At 41.2% G+C, this 23,492-nt stretch overlaps 1 protein-coding gene across 1 annotated transcript in view; it reads right to left on the bottom strand.

Annotated features, from left to right (window-relative positions):
- The window catches only part of LOC126154645 (venom serine carboxypeptidase-like), a 100,560-nt gene extending 100,145 nt beyond the window's left edge, over positions 1-415 (bottom strand). Inside the window, exons 1-2 of the mRNA XM_049916175.1 lie at positions 395-415; positions 98-295 (exon numbers count right to left, since the gene is read on the bottom strand). Coding sequence (XP_049772132.1) covers positions 98-295; positions 395-415 — 219 coding nt within the window. The remainder of the gene's footprint in view (positions 1-97; positions 296-394) is intronic.
- Positions 416-23,492: the final 23,077 nt, after the last annotated feature.

Genomic DNA, 23,492 nt, shown 5'->3' with positions numbered 1-23,492 from the left:
GACATTTGTCACAGCAGTGTATAAAATTTCCTGAAGCGTATTATGTACACATTATCTCGTCCAACTCTTTGCACCGGTAAAGGTACCGGCGGCGTACCTTGGCGGGGAAGAACCAGAAGAAGAGGTGTGCGTCGCGCTGCTTGTCGACGGTGAGGAAGCCCGAGTAGCTGGGCGTGTCGGCGGGGAAGCGGTCGCCGCGCACCTGGCACAGCCTGCGCGCCGCCGCGTCCAGCCCCGCCTCCAGCAGCGGCGTCAGCATCAGCCGGCGGCCAGAGTCGCGCGGCGCAGACCGCGGCTGCCACACGGGGTACGCGTCGCGCAGCAGCAGCCGCGCAGAGGCGGCCGCCACGTCTGGCGGCTGAGAGGCGGCGGCAGCAGCACTCAGCAGCAGCACCGGCGCCACAGAGGTCCACATGTCGCGGCTGGCTACCTGCTCGTAACATCATTCGCTGTACTCTGCGAATGCTTTTAACTGCAGTCATATCACACTTCCTTTATGTCACTTATTATTGTTAAAAAACAAGGAAATTACAGACATTGGCTGCGAGTGACCACTAATTGAAATCAATGAGGAAAATCGAATATTTGTGCCAGAGCGGGATTCAAACCCAGGTGTCCTGCTTGTTAGGTAGATGATCTGACACTGAGTCAGTTAGACATAGTGGTCATCGCAGCTGCACAGATCAGCATAGTACGGTTGCTATCAGAGACAGATTCTAAATTTAGCCACACATTACTTACATAGTGTCCCACCCATTCTTCTTATTTTTCGCTGTATTTCGCCGATTCCCGTGAGAGTTCGAGCATGGTGTGCATCTATACTGAAGTGATCATTGGCTGTCTTACGACAATAATTCGATCTCTGTGCTATACTTGGCGTAAGGCACAACGGACCCTAGAATTAAACACTTTCCACATACAAATTGTTCTATAATGCTTGTGAATTGTTACAACGTTAATCCAATGTCAAAAATTTCTGCTATTACGATATTGCATTGCTGTCTTGTTAAGAAATGTCCTCCCCCTTACGGGAATTACGTAGTACGAGTACAGGGTAAGACGACACGGCACTGCTCTTCTTAACAACAATGGCTCCGCAGTATCGTGTTTATCCGCCGATATCAAGCTGCGAGTTTTAATTACAATGTCCTGGCCGGCCGGAGTGGCCGTGCGGTTCTAGGCGCAACAGTCTGGAACCGAGCGACCGCTACGGTCGCAGGTTCGAATCCTGCCTCGGGCATGGATGTGTGTGATGTCCTTAGGTTAGTTAGGTTTAATTAGTTCTAAGTTCTAGGCGACTGATGACCTCAGAAGTTAAGTCGCATAGTGCTCAGAGCCATTTTTACAATGTCCTCCCCTGTACGGAAATTACATAATGTATATACGAGTACTGGTTGTGACAGAGGAACGACATCATGTGGCAGTTTGGATGCAGCTCTGAGGCGTCCACTCGCATAAAGCGGGAGATTCAGGTTCGAGTTCGGCTGCAGGCCAAATTTTCACTGTCGTCAGTCTAATATACGGCTGATGTTTGTCCACATTCGCAACTGCAAATACATTTCATGCTTTTCATAACGGCTGTGTCTCAGGCAACACGCATGTCTAAAGGAACATTGGAGTTTAATTTCGGAATAACACAAGCACTGCAACATATTATTGCCTTTTCTATCCGAGGCTACGTTATTCGTGGTTCACAGAATGAACGATCATCACCTGACGTTTTAGAAGTTTCTCAGCAACGCGTCACCAGAGAAAGCACCATTTATGCTGGAAGAGGTGATGCATCATGTTGTACACTAGACAAAAAATGTAACTGATGCTACTGACATGCTAACATTACTTTTTTTCACATTTGAACTAGATCTACTTGAGGTTGTGTAAAAAAAAGCTTTCCACGAAGGCTGCAACATTTACAGATCGGAACTATGCTGCCAAGCCTCTCTTGGACATTTAGGAGCCATGGCAGCATATCTCTGGGTACTGATATCTCATAACCTTCCCACGAGTGCACTGTGGGTCTTCTTTTCTGTGTCCAAAGAGAAAGTTAAGCAGCATTGGCTGCTGCGGGCTCTGAGTCAGGAGGAAGGGAACACATCGTCTGCTGGATACATTGGGCGCCAGCCAGCTTGTGACTTCGAGTTGTGGCCACCACTGTGAGCGACGAGAGCAGCTCTGAGTCGTGCCTCCTGAATGTAGGCTGTTTGTTTATGGGGCACTTCTCCGTAGCGGGCATACAGTGCGGCGCGAATATGGATGTTCTGCCATAACCGGCATTGACTGCAGGCTGCTTGCCTGCCACTACTGCGGTGCCGTCTACAAAATACACGGCCTGGAGGGATGCTGCAGACACACTGGCGATGGCTGTGGACTGTCAGCTTGCCACCATCTTGCTGCTATGTGTCCAGCGCGGTGCCCAGGTACATGCTACGCCTGTCACATCACTCTTGGTATAGCTGCCAAAGTTATGGCCGCTCCTACAAGAGGGTGAGAGAGTTCGTTTTGTAGCATATTGTGATTCGTGTGACGTGTCTTTTTTTTTTTAGTTTCTTAGATGTTATGTTTGCCTAGTTTAGTGAGTCATGTTAGTGCTGGCTGTTGTACCTGACCTACTGTTTTGTTAAACTGTGTATCTCAGTGCATGGTGCTGTCGTACAAGCTAGTGGTCTGTTTTCAAATGGGAACTTCTTTCCTCGTTTGCCCCTTGTCGTTTGTCTACCTGTGTCTGTAACTATGTGTTTTACATGTTGCAAAGCACTGCTATGTTTTATTGAGAGGTTAAATTGTCAAGGTTCTCACCATTCCATTGCCATTATATATTTATCCTGCTGGAAACACTCAGGTTGACTGACAGATGGTTCCATTTATGTAAAGCTATTGAACTCAGGTTGTCTAATGAATGCCCTTACTACTTCAATCGATTTTGCTGAAAGTCTTAAGTTACATGAAATCAGCCTATTAAAATCTCTGGTGGAGCGCTTCTTCTTAATATTCAGCGGCTGGCTTGCTAGAAAAGATCTTCACATACGTTATTATTATTAAGCGCTGCATTCAGTTGGGAAAAAATCGATCGTTTTGAACACTTCGTTCAGTTTACGACAGATCTAAAATTTCAGATGTGGACGAAGCCTTTTTGGACGATTTCAATAAAACTCAGAGATTGCAGGCTCTCTTCGTCACAGCTGAAACTTCCCAATTAATTACAGGCCCCAGACAATCATCAACAATTCAGACAGAGAACGCATTCGTCATTCACTCTAAAATGAAATGGTCACAAACCTTATTTCTGAGGAAAATTGTATATTGAATCCATTTCCGTACATGTTACGTTTCCGTGGATTTTTAGTCTCATAAAATTTACTTTTACAAGTCCTTCTTTCTCTTTGTCTACCCCGCTAGCGGCACAAACTTTCCTGCCTCGCTTTATCGCGAAGAAGAGTAAATAAATCTCCCTTTGCAATACGAAAATCTTCCAACCGATACTTTCCGAAGCTGTTCCTTTCTCTCTCTTTCTATCTCTCTTTCTCAAACTATAATGACCATGGAGCATACACCTGTGTACCTCTGTTGTTCCAAAGAATAAACGTACTCGAAAAATACCTTGGAGTCGACGAGCTGTCGGCGCATATATTACTAGAAAATCTGCTCAGATACTTTTCATACGTAAATAAATGTGGATGATTTGATTGACCATTATTAATTATTGCGTGGTAGAGGGTAATTTTCCGTGGGGAGATTACAATGCCCCTCGCAGCGAGCGAAGTTTGTGAGGTCAATTTTTATTCACCGAACACACTTCGCGAGCTATCTATTAGCGTGGATAACCCGGAAGTGATGATTGTCAGTCCTCCGACTGAAAAAGAATATTGTGTTTGAACTAGACGAAGAAAAGAAATGTTGAAGACAGAAGAAATGAAGAGACCGGTACCGCGGCTGTATTACTTTTACGTGCATCTAGGTGTTATGTTTGCTGTGCACAACCAAGGAAGATGATCTTTCATGAACGTATGTCAGGGTCCACCCATTCGGGAACTTTCTTAAGCAGGGAAACCTTGGAAAACCTCTTAAGCTTATACCCCCAGCCTACGGTACATAGAAGATAGGAAAGCCTATAGAAGAACAAAAATAATTTTAAAATTTATCTCTAAAGGAAAGATAGGGCCTAATTAGTACCACGATTTGGAGAAGAGTAGTTTGTGCCTCTAGCAAAAAAAACGTTTTACAATAAATAACGTGAATTTGCGTTTTACAATCTTGCTTCTAGGACAATATATCTTGCGATGCTAAACTCCCCCGGGTCTTGCATGTCCCCGACGTCCACAGTTGTAGTCGGTCTTCTATGCGGCCCCCTCTGTCGTTGATCTTCTATTTTCCATTCTGTAAGGTTTAGTGCACCAGTTATGCAAAACCTGTATGAAGACTTCTACGTGTATTAAGATAATTGATGTACCTGTCTTGTATGTTTTTCTTTGCCGAGGTGCGTGTTGGATATTTATTTTAAAAACAGTTTCTTGTCCGGTTGAAAATGAGTCACAACTTCATTCTGTAAAATTTAGTCCATCAGTTGCACTAAGGATAACGAAGGATAACGTAGCTGATGTACATGATTTATGTATGTTTTTATTCTGTCAAGTTGTTATGTGAACATTTGTTCTAAAGAATTTGGCGAATGCATGTAAATTTCTTTCGCAATTCATAACCAGAAAATATCACCGGTTGCGAAGTTTCAGTAACTGTAAATTTAAATATTTGTTATGACAGTCTATGTTTTTATGTTGATCATTTGCATTCAGTTTTGTCATCACCTTTGGGCAATCAATGTGCCTTAACAGTATGTTTGCGTCTTGTTACGTTTTCTATGTAATGTGGATGAGATATTACAGCTACATACACAGGGTGTATCAAAAACAATCACCCAATTAAAAAAAATCGTAACTTTATTGTTATTTTGGATATGAGCGTAAACAATATACAGTTGGAAAAAGCAAACTATCGAGTTTCACATGGTTCCCGCCAGGTAGCAGTAGTGTCCGCCAACTTCAGTTCTAGTATAAATTGTGTCGGAACAACAAAAAGCGTTTTGTGTTCTACGTTTTGGGCAATGCGGGTCAGTAATCACTGTTCAGTGTGACTTTCGTACTAGATATGGTGCGGATCCTCTTACAGCATAGAGAATTAGAAGATGGCATAAACAATTCCGAGAAACAGGTTGTTTGTGTAAAGGCAAATCGCCGGGCCGTCCCCGAGTGTCTGACACAGATGTCGCAATCATCCGCCGTAGTTTCTTAAGGAGTCCGCAGAAATCGGTTGGCCGTGCAGCTCGACAGCTCAACATGTCTCCGATACCGACTAGCGTGTGCTGCGTCCATGTTTACACATGAAACCATACAGAATTCGCCTGCTTCAAGCACTTCGTGAAGGTGACAAGCAACAACCTGTGGAATTCTGCAGTTTCGTTCTTGGCAAGATGGAGGATCACAGTTTTCTTCCATGCTTAATGATTAGTGACGAGACAACATTCCATTTAAATGGAAAGGTGAACCGTCATAATGCGACAGTATGGGGTAAGGAACAACCACATGAAGTTGTACAACATGAGAGGGATTCTCGAAAATTTATTGTGTTTTGTGCAGTTTCATGGGAAAAGGTGTACAGTCCATTTTTATTTGACAAGAACGCTGTTACAGGAAGCACACATCTCGATAAGCTTGAGAACTTTCTTTTCCCACAGTTGAAGACTGATTTGAACGACTTCATTTACCAAACAGGATGGGGCACTGCCACACTGGCATCTAGAAGCGCGGGAATTTTTAAATCAAAGGATTACTGAACGATGGATCGGTCGCACTGGACCAAATGATTCAGCCTTACATAACTGGCCTCAAAGGTCACCGGACCTGACTATATGTGATTATTTCATAAACTCTGATTATGTGCCTCCGTTACCAACAACACTGAAAGAACTGAGACCTCGCATAACAGCAGCTGTGGAAGCTGTAGCTCAAGACATTCTCTCTGCAGTGTAGAGACAATTCGAATACCGCATTGACATACGCCGTCCATCTTAAGGGGGGGGGGGCATATTGAACACCTATGGGAAAAACCTTTTTGAGTTTCCCGTCCGTAAAAGCATATAATTCATTGTATATGTTTATTATGGTTCAAGTGGCTCTGAGCACTATGGGACTTAACTGCTGAGGTCATCAGTCCCCTAGAATTTAGAACTACTTAAACCTAACTAACCTAAGGACATCACATACATCCATGCCCGAGGCAGGATTCGAACCTGCGACCGGAGCGGTCACGCTGCTCCAGACTGTAGCGCCTAGAACTGCTCGGCCACTTTGGTCGGCTATGTTTATTGGTTTCAGAAATATAGACATGCCAAATCGGATGATTCTATTTGATACACCACGTATTTTCCTACCAGTTATTAAGCCAAATATTCATTTTCTTGTGGTTAAATGACATAAAGTATATTTAAACTTAAAGCTGAGTAATTAACATTTCTTGTATTATTGAAAAATGTGATAAAGTGTACTCTGAGGTCAAACTGCAGTACTGCGCTCAGCCAGAGTGAATTTCCTTTTGTAATTATGTTTAATGTTTAGATTTGTTCTTTTATTAATAAATAGCATATTTCTCCAGCAAAGTCACCAGCACAACCCACTCACCCATTCCTACGCTCCCTGCCATTCCAACTTTCATGGTGTATTGACATAATCAACTTCTATATAATATCAAATCTAATCATAATGCTGCAAAATACATGTAAAAACACACAACACAGCCACAGACAAACAAACTGAGCAAGTGGTATTATAGGAAGGGATGAAGTTGTTTTGAAGAGATCTTTATAACAATTTATTTGTATCACTTAAATCACATGGTTCCGAAATACACAAGGAGAACTTCATAATGTATGGAATATCAAATGGTTATTTGTACCTGCAACATCGCCAAATACAATAGAGGAACAAGACAAAGATGAAAGGTCGATATCGCAAAAATCAATATTGGCACCTAAATAAAATTATTTATCAAAATAAGCAAGAAAGTCGAGTATGGAACACATGGATATTGCTTATCATAATACACAAGTACAATTACAGTAGTCTGATCATAAACGAGGATTATAACTTTGCACTAAAACAAAATTGAACTATTTCTCAATAGATGTTAGATTTTGAGAGCAAAACATACGTGATGCTGCTGTTATAACTTAATTCTTCTGTAAGATTTAATAAAATAAACTTGTCAGCCATATTGCCACAACTGAGCAAGAAGAATTAAAAATTGCTATAATACAAGAGATACCAGGAAATTGGTAGAATTGGTCACATTAGCTACTGGGTATGTCAGCAACTGAATGTGTCCTCTACTGCATGTTCCATTTGCTGGAGGTGTCAGTTAATCAAGGTGTCAGCACTGAGGGTGTCAGTACTGTTTCTTAAAACTGTATTGTGAGACCAGTAGCTTTCAGTGTGTATGTGCAGTGGGTGATTGGCATTACAGGTACCCAACCGCATGGTTGATACTACTGAGTGGGGCAATGATGGAACAGAATCGAACAGATCAGAATTTCATTCCCACAGACCACAGAAAAACACGGAACGGACAGGAATGGAACAGAATGGATCAGAATTTCATTCAAAAAACAGAATGGAACAGGTCAGAATGGAACAGATCGGAACAGAATGGATTAGAATCAGACAGGTCGAAAAAGAATGGATCGGAATTTCATTCAATAAAATGGAACAGAATGGGACGTAACGGATTAGAATTTCATTCACATTACCCCAAATTTAATTTGGGGAAATGATGGTCAGTTGATATGTTGACTACCACTACCGTCAAAAAACCACTGAGTGGGGCAAAAATGATGAGTTACTTAGGGACTGTCGTTACAGTGCATGTGCATTTACCTCTACTAGGCGAAATACAACACGCTTGGAAACCCCATCAGTGCACTTTCGAAAATGTTAGCAAGTTTAATCTTGTCATCGACTAAACAAATTGACACATTTCTCTCTAACTACGACTCGTTTGAACAAGCGAAAGCGATTGCCAGTATGTTGGCATTTACTAATGGCAGCAAGTCAAGACTTTTTCCAACAAGCAAAACGCTCAGTTTTGTGACGTTATGTGTGCAGGTCTGCACCGTATCCATTTTGTCACAAACCACATCACTATTACTATAACATCTTAATGACATTACACATAACTCATTGACCTTAACCACATGATGTCAAAATCCAAGACGGCAGAATCCGTGACTTCATGGTGATGTTCGTTTTAATACCATTAAAATACCTTATTGTGATTATCTGTTTCATTTTCATGGCTGGTGCAATGCCCCATCCTTCAGCGGAAGTTGTGGTCACCACCCTGCAAATTGACCGTAAATGTCCACCCCTTCCCCCCAGAATTACTGGTACTCATCCTGTAAATTGGCAGTTTGTTTCATTTTAGCTGTAACGTAGTGATCTACGTGGCAAAATGGTATAGGTTTGATTCGCTGTGTACGATGTACGCTGATTACCACATAGGTTGTAGCGGAAGTATGACGATTTGCTATCCACATAACTTTTGTGTTTAGAAGTAATAGCGCAGTTTTTTAACAGTGCAATTCAGCATCTACCTATGTTGTTGTTGTAGTCTTCAGTCCTCAGACTGGTTTGATGCAGCTCTCCATGCTACCCTATCCTGTGCAAGCTTCTTCATCTCCCAGTACTTACTGCAACCTACATCCTTTTGAATCTGCTTAGTGTATTCATCAATTGGTCTCTCTCCACGATTTTTACCCTCCACGCTGCCCTCCAATGCTAAATTTGTGATCTCCTGATGCCTCAGAACATGTCCTATCAACCGGTCCCTTCTTCTTGTCAAGTTGTGCCACAAACTCCTCTTCTCCCCAATTCTATTCAGTACCTCCTCATTAGTTATGAGATCTACCCATTTAATCTTCAGCATTCTTCTGTAGCACCACATTTCGAAAGCTTCTATTCTCTTCTTGTCCAAACTATTTATCGTCCATGTTTCACTTCCATACATGGCAACACTCCATATAAATACTTTCAGAAACGACTTCCTGACACTTAAATCTATACTCGATGTTAACAAATTTCTCTTCTTCAGAAACGCTGTCCTTGTCATTTTCAGTCTACATTTTATATCCTCTCTACTTCGACCATCATCAGTTATTTTGCTCCCCAAATATCAAATCTCCTTTACTACTTTAAGTGTCTCATTTCCTAATGTAATTCCCTCAGAATCACCCAAATTAATTAGACTACATTCCATTATCCTCGTTTTTCTTTTGTTGATGGTCATATTGTATCCTCCTTTCAAGACACTGTCCATTCCGTTCAACTGCTCTTCCAAGTCCTTTGCTGTCTCTGACAGAATTACAATGTCATCGGCGAACCTCAAAGTTTTTGTTCCTTCTCCATGGATTTTAATACCTACTCCGAATTTTTCTTTTGTTTCCTTTACTGCTTGCTCAATATACAGATTGAATAACATCGGGGAGAGGCTACAACCCTGCCTCACTCCCTTCCCAACCATAGCTTCCCTTTCATGCCCCTCGACTCTTATAACTGCCATCTGGTTTCTGTACAAATTGTAAATAGCCTTTCGCTCCCTGTATTTTACCCCTGCCACCTTTAGAATTTGAAAGTGAGCATTCCAGTCAACATTGTCAAAAGCTTTCTCTAAGTCTACAAATGCTAGAAACGTAGGTTTGCCTTTCCTTAATCTTTCTTCTAAGATAAGTCGTAAGGTCAGTATTGCCTCACGTGTTCGAACATTTCTACGGAATCCAAACTGATCTTCCCTGAGGTCGGCTTCTATCAGTTTTACCATTCGTCTGTAAAGAATTTGCGTTAGTATTTTGCAGCCGTGACTTGTAAAACTGATGGTTCGGTAATTTTCACGTCTGTCAACACATGCTTTCTTTGGGACTGGAATTATTATATTCTTCTTGAAGTCAGAGGGTATTTTGCCTGTCTCATACATCTTGCTCACCAGATGGTAGAGTTTTGTCAGGTCTGGCTCTCCCAAGACCGTCATTAGTTCTAACGGAATGTTGTCTACTCCCGGGGCCTTGTTTCGACTCAGGTCTTTCAGTGCTCTGTCAAACTCTTCACGCAGTATCGTAGCTCCCATTTCATCTTCATCTACATCCTCTTCCATATCCATAATATTGTCGTCAAGTACATCGCCCTTGTATAGATCCTCTATATACTCCTTCCACCTTTCTGTTTTCCCTTCTTTGCTTAGAACTTGGTTTCCATCAAAGCTCTTGATATTCGTGCAAGTGGTTCTCCTTCCTCCAAAGGTCTCTTGATATTCATACAAACATGTACCTACTGATGCTGTAATTGTTGAAGTCTTACACGGAGAAATGTAGTACTTAGATAAGAAATTATGACCTTACTCCATGGGGTCGGATTATTTCTAACTTACTAATTGAACCAAGACTGGGTATCACGATGACACTAAGAAACATGTTTCAACAGCTCCACATTCGCAGATGTTTTTGTTACTACTTTGGACAATCGTCATGTGATACAGTCAGCTCCACAAGGAAGTGTACGCCCTTACCCTTATGAAATAAGGCATTATTATAAATATATGTTTACATGAAAATACAAGTTATAACTAATTACCTAATAGTTAATCCAATCGCCGCCAACATAGTTTATAGCTTGACACTTTTTTGGCATGCTTTTCACGAGATTTTCTGCATATTCTCTCAGTAACGATCTCCAAAGCGTCCTGATTATATATGACAGCTGCTTCAAAGTATATAGTGGCTTTCCTTTAAGCTTCATCTTAATATACGACCAAACATTTCGATTAGATTTGCATCCTGAGACATTGCAGGCCAATCCATCGTGGACTCACCATCGCCTTGTTTCCACGCTGTACACAGACGCCTGTGACGTTTCGGATCATTGTCCTCTTCAAGCACCCAGTTTGCCTCGTTCGAACCAAGTAAGATTCGGTTTCTGCTTAAAAAGACGCTCGATTTCATTGTCCTGTGTTTTTGTTGTCGCGCACGTTAGCCCTCTCTCCGGTTAATCATCCATGTTTCCATCCTCTAAATATCGTTTGACCCACTTTGATACGAATGTCTTTGACTTTCTAAGAATTTTAACAGAAGCTCCATATGAAAGCTTTGGTTCCTTTGGATGGTTTACAGGGAACACTGCCTCGTGACATTTCAGATATTTAGCACGTATTTTAAACTGCAGCCGAATCTCACACTGTTTATCTACACACTGCGTAAAATTGCAATGATTGCATATTCGAGAGCACTACTAGAGATGTCGCTACGGACGTTACATTTAAAATTATGGCGTACACTTTTTTGTGGAACTGACTGTGTGTCAACAAATGCATTTGTTGGTTGTAAGCATTAAGATCATCCTACTGGTCTAGGTGCATTCTAAACATGGGAAAATGTTCAGATGAATGGTGAAATATTTGGTATTGCTTTTGCAAGCGTAAGATCTTGTCATTACTGATATCATGGGAATAACGTTGTTCTCGTCGACAAGTACATTTTAAGCTGTTAGTTAGATCTGGATCAGTGCCAATGTGTGTTTTGTAATGTTACAGAATTTTTTTTGTATTTAGGATTCCTTAAAACCTTGATTGCCATGAGGCCGCCACATGTCATAGCAGAACTAGCGCTTAATGCCGTGTGCCCGCTGGTTACCACAGCAGCGACGCCGTAGCTGCCTGGGTCTTGCGCTGAAACATACATCACTATCTGCGTGGCAGCAGTCAGTGACTAATGCGTGGTTCGTCAACTAATCTGTAACTGATTCCAGAGGTGCCAATAAGAGAGCCGTATATCTTTTGAAATGTAATGGAGTCATTTTAGATGTAGAACTATTTAATTTAAACTATTTGTTAGGACTCTAGGGCCACATATGTTTTGCACTTGAAAGCTAACATATTTTGAGAAACAATACAATTTTATTTTGGTACAAAGTTATAATTTTCGCTCACGATGAGAGATCTGTAATTGTGCTAGCATACTAAAATAAGCAACCTGAAAGTAAACAATTTTGTTTTGGTGCAAAGATTTTGTTTTTGAGACGTCGACTTTTCGTCTCTGTCTTGTTCCTTGATTGCCTTTGGCCATGTATAATGTAAACATTATGAATGTCTTCTTGCGTTTTACGAAAATATGCGGTTGAAGTGATACACCACTGTAACGATCTCATCGAAACACTTTCTGCCCGTCCTATAATGGAGTTTGGTTTGTTTTTCTGACTGTGGTTACAGTGTATGTTTTTTCTTTTTGTACTTTGTAGTATTAGTATTATAATGGGTATCACTTAGTAGTTGGTTATGGAAATACACTGTGTAAACGTTTTAGAGAGAATTTGCATCATAGTCGCGATCGACAAATGTTCCAGTCTATCTTGATAAATGTTCGGTATATAACCTTAAGTAGGCCTGGTAGAAATGTGATAAAAAAGCAATAGTAGCCCGTCAATAACATCGATTATATTTTTTCAAGTGTAGATCATGATGGATCTTCTTCCATTCTAAAATGGTGCCTGGTAAGCATCTAAAACCTTAGGTGATGGCAGGTCAATCTATTAACCGCCAATAACATAGCCGCAGATCAGTATGCCAACACACCTTTGACATTTTGATGCAAATTCTAAAGTAAAAGTACTCGCATTTACGAATACGGACAACCGTTAGCTGTATAATGGAATGACAACAATGAAAATTGGCGCCGGACCGGGACTCGATCCCGGATTTCCCGCTTTACACGAGCGGTCGCCTTCACCGGCTTGGTTATCCGTACACGACTGACGGCGAGACCCAAACTTCCATATGTCGTCGTTCATGCGTCTAAAAAAAAATGGTTCAAATGGCTCTGAGCACTATGGGACTCAACTGCTGAGGTCATTAGTCCCCTAGAACTTAGAACTAGTTAAACCTAACTAACCTAAGGACATCACAAACATCCATGCCCGAGGCAGGATTCGAACCTGCGACCGTAGCGGTCGCGCGGTTCCAGACTGCGGCGCCTTTAACCGCACGGCCACTTCGGCCGGCCCATGCGTCTCAACCAACGCTCGTACACGTCATGTAATTCCCGGACAGATGGAGGACATTTTAATTGAAAGTCACCACGTGGTATCGGCGTATAATTACGATATTGCAGTGCCTGTGTTGTTAAGAAGTACGATGCAATGTTTCTTCGGACATACATGCAAGGACATGAAACAGAATCGATGTTGATAATGGAGTAAGGCATATGGCAAGTTACCCCTCTCTTCATTTATACAAACACAATTGGTTTCAAACGACTTAAACAGTAGGCATTTACTGTGCATATAATTGTTAAAACTATACATCTAAATATTTCATAGAGCACACGCTTGTGCACTTACTCCTCTGATACTATGAAATACCACAGCTGGATTGCTTGCACTAAGTAGATTTTGCATAATGTATCTTGTCGATTACGAGCGGACTTGTCAACGTACAAAAACTCTTATGAATCAAATATAAGTAGAATTTTGTCTGCTTTTACATGATTACAATGGTGTTTTGCTGGGGTTCTTAGCTTGTCAGTTATTCGCGTTTCATTACACATCTACAGACAGGAATTCTGATCTAGTATCCTATACTGCCCCTATATTATTATTTTTTATTTATTTTGTACTTAAATGTGCTTTTTTAATCATGGGAAGCAACATTATGCTTCACTATTCAAACTGTATTGCTTTAATTTAATTTTCGATGGTGCTATCGAACCGCAATTATTGTACACTTTATAATGATCGCGTAAGGCGTTTTTAAGTCACTAATTTTTACAGTCAAAAGCCACATCTACAGCTTCCAACTACCTAGCTAAGTTACTATTAGACCTACATTATGGGTCTTTAAAAACGCATCTTCGCCTAGTTTTTCTCTTCCATGAGTTGCCAATGCTATTACATAGCTTTATTAGTATTGGTTTTACTCGTGCGGTTACCGCGAAATAATTTACAACCTTCGAGTTTCTGACGGACACTTTCGTTAGCAAAGTAGGAAATTACTTCCAAAGTAGATCAATTTCAGAGGATTCAGAGGCAAACTGTATGCACCAATTCACACTTCAGTAGCCTAGAGGAAATAGGACCTTTGGTGTCTGCTCTGGAAATATACGATTCCGTTATCGAGAAGCACCGACAATGCCCACAGAGAGTCGACATGCATTAAAATCAGGGATATGGAGGCGATGAACTTGAGCATCCGTTTTATCGTTGTGTTAACACTATCCAAGCTGCCAAAACAATGGAGAGCTGTTAATGTATTGAAGTTCTGTCGTCTATGAGCATGGGGATTGGTGAAAACCTTTTCAAACTAAAAGGACATCACAGAGAAAAGAAGGAATATGTGCATAATATTCAGTAATATATCATTAGAGACAGGACTAATAATTGTTGTTGTTGATATGGTCCTCAGTCAAGATACCGGTTTGATGCAGCTCCCCATTCTATCCTATCCTGTGCAAGCTTCTTCATCTCTGAGTAAGTATTGCAACCTACATCCTTCTGAATCTGGATAGTACATTCATCCCTTGGTCTCCCTCTACGATTTTTACCCTCCACGCTGCCCTCCAATACTAAATTGGTGATCTCTTGATGCCTCAGAACGTGTCCTACCAACCGATCCCTTCTTCTAGTTCTTGCCAAGTTGTGCCACAAGTTCCTCTTCTCCCTAGTTCTATTCAGTACCTCCTCATTACTTACGTGATCTACCCATCTAATCTTCCACATTGTTCTGTAGCACCACATTTCGAAAGCTTCTATTCTCTTTTTATCTAAACTATTTATCGTCCATGTTTCACTTCCATACATGGCTACACTTCATACAAACATTTTCAGAAACAACTTCCTGACACTTCAATCTATACTCGATGTTAACAAACTTTTCTTAAGAAACGCTATCCTTGCCATTGCCAGTCTACATTTTATATCCTCCCTACTTCGACCATTATCAGTTATTTTCTTCCCCAAATAGCAAAATCCATGTACTACTTTAAGTGTCTCATTTCCTAATCTAACTCCCTCAGCATCACCTGATTTAATGCGACTGCATTCCATTCTCATTTTGTTTTTGTTGATGTTCACCTTATATCCTCCTTTCAAGACACTGTCCATTCCTTTCCACTGCTCTTCCGGTCCTTTGCTGTCTCTGACAGAATTACAATGGCATCGGAAAACCCCATTTTTTTATTTCTTCTCCATGGATTTTAATTCCTACTCCAAATTTTTCTTTTGTTTCCTTTACTGCTTGCACAATATACAGATTGAGTAACATCGAGGATAGGCTACAACCCTGTCTCACTCCCTTCCCAACCACTGCTTCCCTTTCATGCCCCTCGACTCTTATAATGCCGTTTGGTTTCTGTACAAATTGTAAATAGCCTTTCGCTCCCTGTATTTGACCTCTGTCACCTTCAGAATTTGAAAGAGAGTATTCCAGTCAACACTGTCAAAAGCTTTCTCTAAATCTACAAATACTAGGAAAGTAGGTTTGCCTTTCCTTAATCTATCGTCTAAGATAAGTCATAGGGTCAGTATTACCTCATGTGTTCCAACATTTCTACGGAATCGAAACTGGTCTGTCTCGAGATCGGCTTCTACCAGTTTTTCTATTCGTCTGTACAGAATTCGTGTCAGTATTTTGTAGCCGCGACTTATTAAACTGATAGTTCAGTAATTTTCGCATCTGTTAAAAAATCTGCTTTCTTTGGGATTGGAATTATTATATTCTTCTTGAAGTCTGAGGATATTTCTCCTGTCTCATACATCTTGCTCGCCAGTTGGTAGAGTTTTGTCATGGTTGGCTCTCCAAGGGCTATCAGTAGTTCTAATGGAATGTTGTCTATGCGCAGGGCCTTATTTCGACTTAGATCTTTCACTGCTCTGATTGTTAGAAAAGTTAAATTATGACAACTGATGTATAAATTACTAATAACACTCTTGAGTCTTTGATATTTCCCGATTTTGTAATGCTTCGTTCCTTTAAAGGGCGTGGTTGATATTGTTCTCGGAGTTGCGTATATTTTTGTTATTTTTAGTGTATATATTACGCTTTATTTGGATATTTTTGTGCCTGTTATTCCGCCCACAACTGACCAACAGCAGGCCTGGCTCTTTTGAATGCCGATTATAGAGAAGGGTGAGTTATATACTCTTTGACCATTACGCTGTTACAGCTTAAATCTCTAGATCAACGCAGCTTTATGTTGTGAGAGAGAAAACACAGTTCTGATAAGGAAACTTCCTTAGCGCATGTTCACTTTGAGCTTCTCTATAGTTTAGAGGTTTGTGTCGTAACAGTGTTTTTATAATACACTGACAAAAAAAAATCACTGCAACAAGAAGAAGTTGTGTGACATAAACGAAAGTTGGCAGGCGTGTTTCTACATCTGAATGATGATTTATGTTAAAATTTCGCGGCAGTCGCGTAAGAGTGGCGCTAATAGGGCTACTATGAGGATGCAAATCAGGTTTGCTTTAAATACCCGCTGTAACGGTCATGAGCGTTAGTTAACTTTGAGATTAGACGTGGTGAGTTCATGCTAGTCTATAATGCCTTTAAGGGGACAAAAACGCCATTATCAACGCCTCTCTGAGTTTGAATGTGTAGTAGGGTTACGAGAAGGTGATGTTGCTTCTGCTATGCTACAGAAAAACTTAGTAGAAATGTATTCTACTGTATATGATTGCTGGCAGAGTTGGTCAAGAATGTACGATCCAAAATGACCAGGACCCGGACGGCTACGTGGTACTACAGAGAGAGAAGACCATCGTGTTCGGCGTTTGGTTCTGACATACCATACTGCGTCTGTAGCATGGATCTGAGCAGCAGTTGACAGCACAGTGACACTACTTACTTCAAAGACAAGTCGGAGCCGGCTTTCCACTGATCCTAAACCACCGTCATTTTCCGCTTCAGTGGTGTCAAGCTAGAGCTGATTTGGGGGCAGGGTGGGCGTCTGTTGTTCTTTTTGATGAAAACTGGTTCCTGCTTGGTGCCAGAGATGGCTGTGTGTTGGTTAGAATAGCAGTTAATGGCATGTAACCAACCTGCCTGCGTACTAGATACACAGGACCTAAACCTGGAGCTATAGTCCGGGTTGCGATTTAATATGACAGCAGGACCACCTCATGGTTATCTCAAGCATCCTGTAAGTCAGTCTGGTGACACGAGCTGTTGTGCTGTCATTCATGAACAGCATCCCAGGGGGTGTTTTCCAACAGGGTAATGCTGTTGTAACTCGACATGCCCTACAGAGTATCGACATGTTGCCTTGGCCTGCTCGATCGCCAGCTCTGACTCAAATCGAGCATACATGGTACATCACCGGACGTCAACTCCAGCATTAACCGTCCCTGTATTGGCCGACCAACTGCCACAGGCATGGAACACCATCCCACAAACTGACATCCGCCACTTGTACGACAGAATTCATGCTCGTCTGCATGCTTGCATTCAACATTTTTCCGGTTATATCGGTTATTAGGGTACCAGCATTTCACATTTACAATGTCTTGTCTCACGCTTACATTAACCTGTGATCTTGCAATGTTAATCAGTTAAACATGTTACCTAAGACGTATCTATTCCTGAAAATCCATTACTCTACATTAAATATTTTTTGCTGTTGTGATTTTTTCCTGTCGACGTATTTTAAGTTTCGCTGTAACTACTTGATGGAGCTGGTTCATCGGCAGGTATATTCCATCCCGTATTTTACCACATTCAGCGATGTTATCCATTTGAGGTTGGTATATTTCCGTTCATATTCCATAACAAACGAACTCATGTTCCTTCGCACAATATGGTGGTGAATTTTGACCCGGAGGTAGCTGATTCGAATCCCATAACTGGATGTTAGCCGAAAAAAAGCAAATATAGCAGCGTGATACTTATGGACATAAACTTACGGAGTTAAGTGACAGTAAGATGCAGTTGATGTTAATCCGTGGTGTTCGAGAGTGCACATCCACTTGCCGGTCATCTACACGATACCATTTCACATGGGACATGTCGTCCACAGGCCAGAGCAAGGCAAAGATAAACCACCTCGATAACACCTTCCAAACAGAGAACTGTGGAATGTTACATATTGCACGCACGTTTAGAATTCAGTGAGTTCCGTAATTAACTTTTGAAGCTCGCTGTCCATCTCATCTAGAACGAGCTTACCCGAAACAGCAGGTTCTATTGGGTGTGGCCGATAGCACGTATATAAAAGCAGCGTGATTATTTGTTCACATATTCAGTCTACATAGTACACAGGAACTCCTGAGTTATCTAAATTATGAAATCCAAAGTAATTGTATATACGAGGGCTATTCGGAATGTAAGGAACGATAGGTCGCGAAATGGATGCCTCAGTGAAAATCAAAACTGTTTTATTTGGAACAGTTAGCTACGACTTCCAGCTACTTCTTTACACAGTCAGACTTAGACATCTGTCGTAGCGTTGTACCAACTTTTCAATTCCCTCGTTATAGAAGACAGCTGCCAGTGCTGCTTGACAATTTTCTACTCTGCACTGCAGCTCGTTGTCTGTGTCAAAATATTGTCTTCATAGCCAGCGGTTCATTTAAGCAGAGATGAACCTCAGGGGTAGCCAATTACGGGCTGTATTGTGCGTGATCAAACCCTTCCCATCGCAAACGCTGCAGGAGCATCTTCATTGCCCCCTGCAGAGTGCGGCCGAGAATTGTCGTGTAGAACGAACCGCATGACATTTATGTTATGTGGATTGCATAGCTTCAAGCGAAATATTTCGCCAGGCCGTCATACTTGGCGGGAGACGCTAATTTCTAGCCATCTTTACGTTCTCACTGTGAGCTCAGAACTGAAAAGAGCGACATGATGCGATAGACGGGCGTACTAGACACAGTGCCTCATGCATCTGTGCAAAGCTCCGGCAGATTTTCACTGTATTTTCATTTCGCTACCGTTCGTTCCTTACTTTCCGAATAACCCTAGTAATTCTTGCGTAAAAGGCTGTTAGTATGAATTTTCAGCAGTGATTCAAGAATCTTTTTTTCTCAAATGACAAACAAAATAACTGTGGGAAAAATGGCACGAAACAGAAACAGAAAACAGAATTATTTGTGTGATTCTTGAGTTTCTCCCGGCGTATTTGATAATCAAAATATCCACGGGTGACTGTTCACTGTCACAAGCCTATTTTTGCCACATATATGAAAATCTGTTTGCAGACTCATTCCTCCTTCTCAAGATTACCACTGCTGCTTTCAGTGTCCCGCACTATACGGGTCGAAAATAACATTTACTAAATAAATCCATTTCCTAAAACAACACTCAAAATGAAACCCGAGTTCGAGTCTCGGTCCGGCACACAGTTTTGATCTGCCAGGAAGTTTCATATCAGCGCACACTCCGCTGCAGAGTGAAAATCTCATTCTGGAAACACTCAAAATGTTGCAATTCCTATACCTTTATTTAATAATGATAAAATTGACACTAATGGTCGCCTAATTTAAGACAGTGTTTCATTATCATTGTACACAACTACCATATATCACAAAATCCTACATATATTAAGACAAAGAGCATCCAAAGACGTTCACTGAATGGGATGTTGAGCATAAAAATATTCTGAAATGTTATCACAGCACATTAAGAGAAAAATATAGACGGACTGGTGAGGTATTGTGAAATATTTTTCATGCCATAAAAACTAAGCCAGAGACAGAAGCCGTGCAGCAATACGTACAGACTGAACGAGAACTCAGCGGGACAGAACTGCCTGTGGCAAGCGGGGCTTAGGTAGCGCCCTTGTAGCACCACAACCTCCGCCAGCCGAGTGCAGACTGAAACTCACGATTTGAAGGAGGAACGCAGTAAAATTGTGTGCTCACAAATAGCCACCTTCCAACTGGGCATCGCAAATATGTAAAGATTTATTTCCACTATCAGCGCATTCAGTTCGTTAAAATCCATTTCAAGAGCGTCCATTCGAGCTGGAAGCGAGGTTCTCTCTCGCATTGATTTATCATATCCTCTTCCTTTGAGTGACTTCGTGTGGCCACGCCTGCTGCCGCATGAGCAAACACAAAACTTGCGAAACAGCATAAATAAAGGTACTGATTTAGGTCTTACAAAACAATCCATAAATATTTTGACAGTTCTCAAAAGATACATTTATACCTAACTGCTCGGAACATACAAAAGTTTATGTATCCAACAAGATCTTTCAAAAGCAGTTAGAAAATATTCCACTTCTAGTACGACCGAATTTAGTGTTGACAGATATATCTTTCTGCTTTTGATTCTCAAAGAGTGGTACAGCAAAAATTATGTGCAGGAATTCAAGGAGAGAATCCATCGGCCAAACACAGTAACATTTGGGCAGATTATGGAACTTATCATCAAGCATTTCACCGAGTTATACATATTAACAATGAAATTTTTAAAAAAAGATAATTGTCCAGCTGCTATACTCCCTGACTGGGAACATTCGGATCTCTAGTTCGATTCCCACCTTCTCCAATTACTGATCATTCAACATTTATGATTTCTGGAAGGTTATGGGAATTAGGTGTCAATGGAATACTGGAATTTCCTACAGCATTGTATGTATGTATGTATGTATAAGTAGAAACATACTGCGGTTCCGGATTCTACGAAACAATGCAAACTCATATTTTATATTACTTATTAAGTTTCATTCTCTTGCAACTCTTAATCTCTTTGGGGAGACTTATTAAAATAATCTAAAATTATTAGCATATCTACATTTGCACTACCTAATAATGACAAATCACCCTCATTTCATAATTTAGTTTAGCTTCTGCTGTGGTCTAGTCGGTAATATGCATTAGGTACAGAACTGATCACTTTGTAATAGCATAATTGTTAATACATTTTTAATAAAAGGCAGATTTTGTGAAAATACTGTGGTGGTAGTTGTTGAAAGCGTGAAGTTTTACACAGAATTGATGCGGCGAAGAATCTGAGAACGTTTTATACAAACTGAAGATTTTGTGCAGTCACGTAAGTACGAAGTGAAGCCACTGGTATACTTTTGAACTGGAGTTTATAGTCATACATATTGAAACAGGACCTATATTTAGGATATTTCTTTTACAACATTATTCCTCCTACAATATTATATTTTAGCAGTGAACAAGTTATTGTTAAAAAAATTTCCATTAAATTTTGCAGATTGAGTCTGTGACAGATTTACTTTGCTATTCTTTCCTTAGATTTCTCGGCTAAGATATACTGGCACATTTTCAGTTTGTAGATTTATCTTTCGTGACTAAAATACAAGTTCTGAAGTGAAGCGTGCTGAATGAACGAGTATTAGTGAAAGGAGTAAAATAACGACGTTGCAGTATTCTATTCCTATATAACACATGAAAGTTTTAATTGTGAGCACTTACTCGTAATATGAAGATCAGAAATTCCTTTTCAGCCGTGGAACAGTATCTGCTAGCTTGATATTATCTCAGACTTTTAATTACACAGGACAAGAATTAAGAAAATAGATTCACAACTGAAATCTCTATTAAAACACCCTGCGACAGTTGCTAAAAGAAAGGAGCACAAGACTACGTTGACAGAATTATGGTCTGTGCACATGTTTCAGTGACTTATTCTAAGACCACTTGCCCGTGATCAAGACCGGAAGATAGCCCTCTGTAACACAAAATCCCCGAACCCTAATTCGAACGCACTTTCCGATTGTCGTATTCGTTAAGTAAATATTGCGCAGGGCATACTTTTACAACCGAGGAAAATACTGCAGACAACGTTTCGGGAGAACTTCATCATCTGTTAGCCTTAAGTGTAATAAATTTGGATTTTTCAAAACACTAGCACATTGTTATAAAATGTAAACGGACAGGGTACATTGATATTCATAAGAATTGTTAAGGACACCTAACGGCATCGATTCGACGAGACAGAGAAAATGCTTAGGACTTATCCCGATGCATAACGGTTCACTTTCCGAACACAACTAACTAAAATTGGCAGGAACTAACTCAAAGGCACGTACAGCTCACTCGACTTGGCATACGGGGTGGACCAGAACTCTACCTACAAACTTTCAGAGGTTGTTCAGGGATACCGTCTGAGTGTTTTGGTGTTAAGGGACCCACGGCTTCCCGCGGCTCATTACAGAGTTATTCCATTTCATTTTGTTCCTTGCCCCAGTCTGCTTTGTACCTGTGTTGTACTGAAAATAGTGTACTACAGTGCAGATGTCGACGGCATGCGCTGTGTGTCTTGTTTCCATTCGCTCACAGTGCATGCTATTGACGACAGTAAAGCACACCTTACCTTGTTGACTTCAAGTTTACATTCAGAACTGCTCGCATCTGTCTAGACTCTTGTTGTCCGTCCGGCAGTGTTAGTCATGCGTTAATAACACGAGAGATTTTTTTTTCTTTTCAAGATCCGATCGGTTGCGAAATGGAAACCACAGTGTAAAACAAAAAAGTTTTATTTGCAACATTTAGCTAAACCTTCCAGCCAGTCGCCACTCGACTTTGACATTTGTCGTAGCGGCGTACCGACTTTCCAACACCCTCGTCCTAGAAGGCAGCCGCCTGTACTTTCCGCCAATTATCTGAGCTGGGCTGCAATTCGCTGTCCGTGCCACAATGCTGTCGTAATAGCCAGCGGTTCACGTGAGCAAAAAGATGAAAGCTTGAGGGTGCAGGAGCGTCTTTGTTGCAGCTGCAGTGTGCAACACCGGCCATTGTCATGATGAAGGACTATGCCTTATGACAAAATTTCTCTTCGCTTGTTCTGAACTGCCCTTCGTAGACGACTTCCTCGAATCGCCTGATCCACTCGCTGAACAAGATCATCGGTTGACAATCGCTTCCTTCCCTGACAGCCAGCACCATGAACGTCTGTACGTCCTGTTTCAACGTTCCTACACCACTGTCTCAGTTTGCTATCACACGTGACATTTACGTTATGTCGCTACTAGAAATCAGCGGCACACCTCGGCGTAAAGAAATCCAATGACAGCTCACACTTTACATTGGTGGGAGACTTTATTGCTCTAGACACCTCTACGTGCTCACTGTGGGCGCAGAACTGAAATATGGTTCGTGACGCTATCGACGGGCATACTACAGACGCTGTGCAACACATCTGCGTAGAATTTGATCCGATTTTCGCTGTAGTTTAAATTTCGCGACCGATCGGACCGTGAAAAAAAAACTAGCGGCTGTAATACACTGTAGTGCCATGGACAAGCTTACTGACGAACTGAATGCAGTGGAAAGGATGGTAGATTTGTGTTTAACGTCCCATCGACAACAACTCGTACATTTGCAGACTGAAGCGACAAATGAAAATTTGTACCAAGGCTGGGATTCGAGACTTGGTCTTCTGCTCATTAAGCAGATGCGCTAACCACTGCGCCATCGTGGCAGAGCGGCTTTGCCCAACAGCAC

This window comes from Schistocerca cancellata, chromosome 2, assembly GCF_023864275.1.
Source record: "Schistocerca cancellata isolate TAMUIC-IGC-003103 chromosome 2, iqSchCanc2.1, whole genome shotgun sequence".
NCBI classification, from domain to species: domain Eukaryota; kingdom Metazoa; phylum Arthropoda; class Insecta; order Orthoptera; family Acrididae; genus Schistocerca; species Schistocerca cancellata.
Note: the sequence above shows the minus strand (reverse complement) of the source record. Positions and strands in the feature narration are given on the sequence as shown.